At 38.4% G+C, this 9,738-nt stretch overlaps 1 protein-coding gene across 1 annotated transcript in view; it reads right to left on the reverse strand.

Moving 5' to 3' along the window:
* igdcc3 (immunoglobulin superfamily, DCC subclass, member 3) overlaps positions 1-9,123 on the reverse strand; it is a 67,978-nt gene extending 58,855 nt beyond the window's left edge. Inside the window, exons 1-2 of the mRNA XM_030160852.1 lie at positions 9,015-9,123; positions 261-566 (exon numbers count right to left, since the gene is read on the reverse strand). Coding sequence (XP_030016712.1) covers positions 261-566; positions 9,015-9,081 — 373 coding nt within the window. The 5' untranslated portion in view covers positions 9,082-9,123. The remainder of the gene's footprint in view (positions 1-260; positions 567-9,014) is intronic.
* Between the last annotated feature and the right edge of the window lie 615 nt (positions 9,124-9,738).

Genomic DNA, 9,738 nt, shown 5'->3' on the forward strand with positions numbered 1-9,738 from the left:
CGCACTAACAACCAGAAAAACAACACGTTTCAATTTTTAAGTTGCAGACAGAAAAACATAAGAGACTGTCATATGATAATGACAGTGAAGTAACTATAACCACTGCAGCAAGTTATGTATTAGGTACATTATTTCTGAGTTACACATGTGCTTTAAAAAAGAAAGGGAAAAACATGATGTAAAAACATAACTAGGTAAATTAAAAGCACCTCCAAAGCCAATCTAAAGTACACAACTGTAAGATAAATGAAGAGACTTACTTGCTGCCTGAACGCGGGCCTTACGGCTCACCACCAGCCCAAATGAATTCTGGGCCATACACTCATAGTCCCCCTCATCGGACAAACCATCAGGTCTGGTCTTCAGGAAGTGGCCAATCAGGAGTGAGCCGTTGATGAAGGTGGTATGGTGCTGGTCCTGAGTTAAAAGCATGCCATTATGCCTCCACTGTGTTGTAATTGGGGGGATGCCGACCACCTGGCAATGGAGCATGAGGGGCTGCTCCTGCACGGCAATGATATCACTGGGCTCCAGTGTGAAGGAGAGCTCTGCTTCACATGTCACACCTGAAGGGACAAAAATACATGGACATCAAGCTTACATCTCAGACTGATGTTCAGTGGTTACTGCAGTATTTCTGTCTTATTCTGTTCCATTAACACACAAACGACACCTAATTCATATGATTCAGACTTAAGGTTTTTCAGTTTGATCCCAGCCAAACTCTGACGATTGAAATCCAACCTAAACCTGGTTCAAAAAATGAGGTGATCTTGGCTCATGTCTACTGTGCAAATACTTCAGATAGTTCAGGCTTCTGGACCAAATGCAGGAAGTAAATGAATGGCAAATGATCAGAGATGGTTTTTAACAGACATTTGGAAAAAAAAAAAAAAAGATTTGGAACTGTGTCTCCAAATGCTACGTATCATAGCAAATCAACATCACAATCACACCCTATCTACAAAATAATCAGTGTTGACAGCGTAGGTACTATATTTCATGCAACGTTCTTCAATGCACTCACAAAATTGCAACGTGAAACTAAAACAAGATATGAAATGACCAGTAGCGGTCTGACATTGCAATAATATGTTATGTCTGTGATGCCGATTGTTTGCTTTATTTTTATGACACTTTGATCTTGGTTAATATAACTCTACTCACTCTAGTGCTGAACAATACATAGTAATTTCATTGTCCGTATGATAACGTGCAATAAACGTATCAAAAAAAGATGATGTACAGTGAATTTATAATCAGCAGGCCAGAATTTCACTCGGATATATGGGCCATGCATTCACATCCTGAAGCCCACACTAGCCATCAGATAAAGTGGAGTCAATTTGGTGGTGACTATGAGCTTAGTTTGTTTATGTCAAATCATCACAACATTCAGCAATGTTGGAGGTGCTCTCTATTTCATTATGTAATTCAATAACTGATTCTGTCACCTATTTTCTACATCTGTGCTATATCAGTTGTGGCTTTTTATGCCCTCAGACATACACAAACATAAAGAATGCTCCTTATGTCATATCACTGAACAGAGCCTGCCAGCTAAGAAATAAAAAGCCCTGACTGAGCTACCTCCAGGCTATAGTCACAGGGGAATTCAAAGGCTAGGATCGAGTGCACCTAAAGCATGTGCACTCATGTACTGTATACATACAATACACACATGCATGGCCTTGTATGTGCCTCACCGGTTAACCAGTGGCAGAAAGTCTTTCTCTGGGATCAGCTCTGATCTTTTTTTTTTTTTTTTTCGTACAAAGCGGAGACTAAAAGTCCCTAAAGTCCCTAATCAGCTATGGATGAAATGATACTTTCCTCTTTGGGAAATCTGATTTTCCGTATTTGCGGTTTCTGAGGGTAAAGAGGGTAGAGTGGGAGAACAATAAATAAAGGATGTAAACAGCCTGACCTGACTTGGTACTATACAAGAGGAGCTTAGTGGGCTCTCTTGGTATCATGTTTCAGCTGCTGATGGACTAAGCACTACCAGTCTCTGCCCCAGGCCCTGGAATCTGGTGGAAGGGGGGCTAGGGGAGGGCAATGGAGGGTGGGCAAAGCACAGGGGTCAAAAAAAGAGAACCTCCGGCTTCATCCCTCAAATTCCAGCCGAGAAACGCTTCCCCTTAGGTGCAGACAAGGAATTCATTGACACACTCCTGCATGAAGATCACATATGGACGATAATGCAAAGAAACATTTCCCCTTACTCTCATCTTGATCTGTATCCTTTCATTATAGACCCCCTCCCCTTTTTTCACTCAACAAGCAGGGTAAGTAAAATAGCCATGGGACCGTAGAGCCATCAGTGCTACCACTTGTGCAAAACAAAAGGGGGGTGGTGGTGGAGAAATATTTAACCCTTAGCTGGCAGGCGGTGATCCCACTGCCTGGGCTGCTCTCCAAAAATGATGCTGGCCACAGAGCCCGGTCTCTTTTTGTCCAACAAAGATCACATGTTTTCACAGAGGAAGCAGACAGCAGAAAGAAAACAACATGCAAAGTGCCAGCAGCCACACATGCAGAAGTCACGCGTCATGTTTGGATCAACACAAGGATGGTTCTCAACGTGAATAATTACTTTGTCCTATAAAAAATGCATCTTGAAAAGTTCAACAATTATATGGAAAGAAAATATTGGAGATGTGTCATTTTCACCTTTTAACAGTCATGTTATAATGCTACAAATATGACATTATTGAGCCTTTTAGCAAACAGGATAATAAAATTTCAGAGTCACTGATTTGAGATGCATTAATCAGCTTCATTGATGCTGTATACTTGCCAGTGATTTATTCAGTCAGTGCTTTCATTAACCAGGACAATGCAGACGTCCCTGGGCTTTGACTTTCCTCATGGTACCACTATTGTAACCTGCTGATGCAATTCGGAACTCAAGCTGGGGTTAGAAATAATTATTTTGAACCCCTAATTATAAAGCAATTCCAGTATGATAAGAATCCTAAAGAGAGCGGGCTTACGCAGCTTTTTACCTGTATATGATATAGGTTAAGGTCATGTGTGAATGCTGAGCCTCTAGAGGGATTGCAGAGTGAGAGGACAGCACAGCTGGAAGAAAATGGGAATGGAAAGAACATGCCCTGCTGCATGAACACATGGTCACAGGCATGAATCTGTATAAGGATTTTCATGGTTAGAAAAAGACACTTGCATGTAGGATTACCAAGTGAGACCAGGGACAAGTGCTGGCTAAGTGTGGCTCACGCTCTGGCTTACTATTGACAGATAAGTGTGGCTGGCTGGCACAAAGGTTTACTGCTGCAATAGTAAAGCAGGGATCACACATTAGCTACTGACAGACAGATGTAGTTAGCAGACACAAGCACCACTGACAGAGCTAAGTGAGCTTAGGACACCTGACAGGCCTCCTCCCAGCAGAAGCATAAGGATATAATGGGCCCCTGACACAACATTATGTCATGGGACAGCTCGGTGGAAATACTCTTTTAAAATACTTAGATTGACAGTAGACTTAAAATGATTGATATATCTGCATAAGAATGAATGGAACAGTACATACAGTCGCAGAAAAAATTAGGCCCTATTAGACCACCCCTTGTTTTTTTCAATGTCTTGTTCAGTTTAATGCCTGGTACAACTAAAGGTACATTTGTTTGGACTAATATAATGATAACAAGAAAAATAGCTCATAAGAGTTTAATTTCACAGCTGATATCTAGCCATTTTCCCTGTTTTCTCGATAATAACCAAAATCTCTTAAGTTCTTACATCAATAGTTACAGCATTGTACTGCCAAAAACAGTGCTTTTAGGCATTCCATGTTTTCTTTTCCGTCTGTTTTAGTCACATGATACACACAGGAGTAAGTATTTGATTGCATATCCATTGTTTTTGATTACTTTTGATGGTCTAATAATTTTTTCCATGACTGTAGACATAGAAAAGTTTTCCCTTATAGGGAGGGCTGAGTGTTATGGTCAAACATATTATCATGATGAAAACATTCAAATCAATTGATCAGTGATTATTATGGAAAATCATTAAATTATTATTTGCAGGTTGAAGGTCGAAGAAACCAGAAAGTTATGTATGGTTTTTTTTTGGTTTTTTTTAAGTTTGGGTATGATGATGAGTGTCCAGTAGCGGTGTGACTCTACTTTGGACTCACAATCCAATTCAATTACAATTCACTTGTCAATAACTCAAATAGTCAGTGATTCTTGATGCATCTATATGCAAAGCATCATCAGTTTTTCTCCTTAGAAAACACTTTCATACACCATCTATCTGTAATATAAACAACTGCATCTTTTCAGTACCAGTGTCTATGAGGCCTTCAATATGTAAACATTACAAAAACACAACACAACTCCTTTCAGAGTGCATTACAAGTAGAGATGTGACCATTCACAAGCTTCATGATTCCATCTGAATTCTGAAGTTTGCATCATGGTGCATCTTTGAAATTAAGGATTTCCACACTTCTGGTGTTCAGACAGACTGAAATACTGCACATTAATAGTCAGATCACTTTGGAAATCCAGAAGTAGAAAATTAAAAATGAATTAAAAATGCTTTGCAACGTCAAACCATGCATGAGTAAAGGAGTTAAACATTGAACCATTTTGTATTTAATTTGATGGTCTAACTAAAATAAGCACTAAAGACAAAGGACATATTAACTATCAAGATGTAAAACTATGTTGTGATAATCACAGCCAATGATGTCTGATGAAAATGATCCAAATATAAAATAAAAATGACACTGCAAAATGATATAAAATTATATTACAATAATTATCACTTTTCTTTTATTACCCAGTTGTACTTATGGGTTACACTGCCCTTTCAGTATCAAGCTACCTTCACCTCTTGCAGACTGAAGTAATAAAAACCTTCACTTTTCACTTAACAAGTTAATTTAGCTAAACATATTGACACATCATAAGTTGGTTTAAAGATACAAAAATAGAGTCAGTGCTCAGAATCACTCAGACTTTTCTATGAAATGAGTTACATTAAATATCAGACTAGACATATGGTGTTCAGCCACAATCTGAACAAAGTGTACTCTCTATTCATTTTATTGACCTGTAGATGGAGGCTTAAGTAATACCAGTAATGAGTGCTTAAGAGGGACATTCTTTAGAGATTATTAAGTATCCCTTTAGAAGAATTTTCTAGCATTTCAGCAGCCAAAGTTCTTTATTTCACTTTAGATCAAGTGTCTGCAAATTGATCAGTGGCACCAATATAAATGGGCTGTTGAGTAGAACATCCATTTAACAGACACATTTCTTTTTTTTAATCAAGGACATATGTCTGGCAAAAAGCAATATTTTTTTCTGAGGAAAGACTGCTTGCAGCATTTACATTTACTCACATTCCCTTGATAGATGACTAAAGATGGAGTAAGCCATTCTAATCCAAGGCGCCTTTTTCTCAAATTCAGTGAATATCTCCGCACAGTGCCAAAGCTGTCAGTTAAAATGGAAATGGGTAAATGAGTGAAAGGGAAAAAGCAAAGTGGCTCAGACTGATCCGTTCACCACTGTTCCAGTCAGCCAAGGAGGGCATTCATGCTTGTGTGGAGCAGCAACAGAAAGGATAAGAAGATAAAGACACCAAGGAAGAAAAGAGGGTCAGTAGAACTGGCTAATGGTAAGGTGTTAAACCCCGAAAAAACCACAGAAATAGGTCAAATAGAATTTTATATATGTATGCCCATGAACCTGGGGGCAGAGCTTCTTAAGGAGCACAGGAGGAAGGGGTGTGTCTGTTTGGTCTTTCTCAGGAATCACTTACTCCATCTTTATTCAATACTTGGCTATTTTAGCTGACTTAAACACGTAAGCTTATGTTTCAAGAACATTGGAATTCAGTTATAATAATATGTGCAGCTTAGTGACGATTATCAGATTACAGTTGTCTCGACTGCCTTTCTGACCAAACTGTCTATGTACTACGTAATGAAACTTCAAAGCATCCACCTGCTTTATAATTCTACTTTCAGACCATTAAGATGGAGTTTAACCCATAAAGACCCAAACATCCACCATTCAAGCAAAACCATCTAATGATGTAAACTGTTTCACCCATAAAGACCCAAACAATCAAAACCGTCTACTGACCTAAACTGTTTCATACCTGTTGATCCACTAATTCTATCACTACATGTAAGTAATTGGTGTAAAATACAGTTTGTCATCTTTTCATGGTCATCAGATATGACCCATTTGGACGTTCAGAGGCTCCGTAGTGAATGTGGAAACACCGTCATCTTCTACAGCGTTGTTCACCAGTAAAACCCATGGAGTTGGATCAATGACAGTGGATGGAGACACTTGTTTTCATGTTCACGTATTGATATCTTTGCTGGAAAAAGTCACTTTTTCTTCAACCTTCAACTTTAATCTAAGCTTTTATGAAAATCTACATGATCAATAAATTAATATATGGAAAAATACCTGATTTTCACAGAAAAAAAAAACAAAATATAAGGGATAATATTATAATAAATGGTGATAAATCACTCAAGAAAGGATAAATATAGAGAAAAATCATTTGGGAACAGCCACAAAACTAGCACTGACCCATTTGGATGTTCAGAGGCTCCGTAGTGAATGTGGAAAAACCGTCATCTTCTACAGCGTTGTTCACCAGTAAAACCCATGGAGTTGGATCAATGACAGTGGATGGAGACACTTGTTTTCATGTTCACATATTGATTTCTTTGCTGGAAAAAGTCACTTTTTCTTCAACCTTCAACTTTAATCTAAGCTTTTATGAAAATCTACATGATCAATAAATTAATATATGGAAAAATACCTGATTTTCACAGAAAAAAAAAACAAAATATAAGGGATAATGTTATAATAAATGGTGATAAATCACTCAAGAAAGGATAATTATAGAGATAAAATCATTTGGGAACAGCCACAAAACTAGCACTGGGTATTTATGGGTTAATATTTGTTGATCCACTAATCCTATCAATACATATAAATAATTAGGGTAAAATGCAGTTTATCATCTTTTCATGGTCATCAGATATGGCACATTTGGACATTCAGAGGCTTCGTAATGAACATGGAAACACCATCATCTTCTACAACATTGATTCACCAGTAAAACCCATGAAGTAGGATCAATGACAGTGGATGGAGATACTTGGTTTTACATTCAATTGATGTCTTTGCTTAAAAAAAAAAAAAAAAAAAGTGACTTTTTCTTAATTTTTCTCTGTTTCTGATATATTAACCCTCAACTTTAAGCTGAGGTTTTATGAACATCTATATGATCAGTAGATTAAATGCAACAAAATACCTGATTTTTACTAAAAAATGCAAAATAAAGAAGATAATATTACAATAAATGGTAATAAATCACTTTCTAATTGTTTAATATAGAAAAAATGCACTTGGGAACTATCACAAAGTAGCACTGGGACACATTTACGGTCTGTGCAAAAGATATGAAAGTTGAAGCACTGACAGAAGAGAACGACTGAAATCTTTTTTTTTCTTTATAAGCTTCGACTTAATTAGACTGATACTATCCTTTTTTCAGATGCTTAAAAGACCAACAACGACAAAGTCAAAGCAATTGAAAGCAAACAGCTACTCTCCGCTGAACTCATTTTTTCTTTTTTTTTTTTTTTTTTTTTATGAGAACGATCAGCTGCGTTTTGCCTCAGACTCTGAGCTCTTCAATCTGAGAGATCTAATAGTGATATCTCTGTTATTGCTTCTTCCACTCTTACCAATTCTGCCTTAAATGTCATAAAAGTGGCTTTATCTCGACGGAATCTAATCTCAGAGGAAGACAATCACTTAAAAGAGCTTCTTCTTCTTTTTTTCTTTTTTTTTAAAATTTTTGCAGTGTGTAGATGGGAATTACATCCATCACAAAGCTGTGTTTCTGAAGTTTTTGTTCCCAGTCCTCTGAGTGAACATGTTATGGACCACTGTGTACTACCCTTTATGATTCCAGTGGGGGCCTTTGTGGGTCCCTGTGTGGTATGCTTTGCAAATACTCAATACTCTCTTCTGCTTTTGAATTACCGGGCCTCATACAGAGAGAGAAACTGTCTATCATTGTGAACAAAGGGTCAGAAAAGAACATTTGAAAAGGAGGAGAGGGACAGTCTTGACATTTAATCTGTACAAATATTCTCCCCAGCAGGCAACAACCACAGTCTTTTAATCTATTCTCAGGGCAATAAACACTACTGTCATTTCACAGAGATACAGGGAAACCTATGGGTGACCAGCAACAACTCCAAACACATTAGAAGTCCAATCACATTTGAATGAAACTATAAACTACCAGTAATATATCCAATAGAATAAGGTGACAAAGAGGGGGGAATAAAAAGCATGCAGGGTTAAATGCAGATTCAGATTGCTCTAATAAGTGTTGGAGTATGGGATGATAGTGATGACCAACAATTTAATAAATCTGTCCACAATTTTAAAGCCAGAAGAACCTGCTTCAAAGGCACACAGGCAACAACAGGACAACTAAGTGTTTTCTGCACAACTGCAACAACGTGACTCCATGCACAATAGAACATCCCATCAAAAACAAGAATGAAAACAAGCCCAAAACTCTGCTCAGTGGATTGCACGTGGCTGCAGTGTGTAATAAAGATGCTGCAAAAAGCAACCAAATGAATCCACATGTTAACACATATACACGTGAAAATCCCACAGTTGGTCCAAATCCTGCAGAAATCATCACGGTGTTAGTTGAGTAACTCAGTGCAACTAAGAGCACACTTTCCTCGATGCACAAGCGTGCTCCAGCAGGCTTTAAACATGCCATTTAGAGCCCAAATACTAACGGACACAGCAGAGGGGCCAAGTTCAGGGTTAGTGGTCAGTAACGCACTTATCGACGTTTGCAGCATGCACCAGGCTCTGGAGCGCAGCAGCCTGACAGGGTCGTCCTCTACTAAAGCTCTCCCACCCTGCAGCCCTCCACACTCCCACACTACAGCCAATAATGACACTTACCAATTAAAGCATTTAGGAGTATTCCCAAAAAGCACGGAACAAGGCGGCGGCGCCTTGTGGATGCCATTTAAACACTTAGAAAATATCCCAGCACTTGCGCAAAACAACGTGAGGTGAAACAAGGAGGTGCACACAGAAAAAAAAAAAAGATATCCAGCTTCGGCTACTACATTTCCGACCTACAGGGCTACAGTTTAGTGGCTCTCTGGGGTCGAACAAGCTTTCGCCATTTTAACAATCTATCAGGAATCTGTCAGCATCCCGCTCTCTCTCTCTCCTTCTGTGTGTTTGTCTCCTCCTCACTCTGCTGTTTCCTAAAACCAACCACTACCTCTACCTCCCTCTCTCTCTCGCCCTCTCTCTCTCTCTCTCTCTCTCTCTCCCACACATAAAAACACATTGGATCTGCTCTGTGAACAAAAGAGCCCACTGCTGACTGCTTCACACAGGAGAAACCTGCAAAAACTGCAACATTTACACATGTCAATACACCGGCTGCGTTTATACAGAAGCAGGCTGCTAATAATAATAATAATAATAAAACCACTAATATTATTCATTTTCATCATTTTCATCAATGCCTATAATAAACAGAAAAGGACTTGATTTAATGTTGGAATTGTTTCATAAGTCAGACAAGGGGGTACAAGCTTTACAGTCTCTGCTGAACTTAAATAAATATAATTCATATGATATTTGGACGACAAGACAAAAGAAAGCATCA

This window comes from Sphaeramia orbicularis, chromosome 3 (genome assembly GCF_902148855.1).
Source record: "Sphaeramia orbicularis chromosome 3, fSphaOr1.1, whole genome shotgun sequence".
Taxonomy (NCBI): domain Eukaryota; kingdom Metazoa; phylum Chordata; class Actinopteri; order Kurtiformes; family Apogonidae; genus Sphaeramia; species Sphaeramia orbicularis.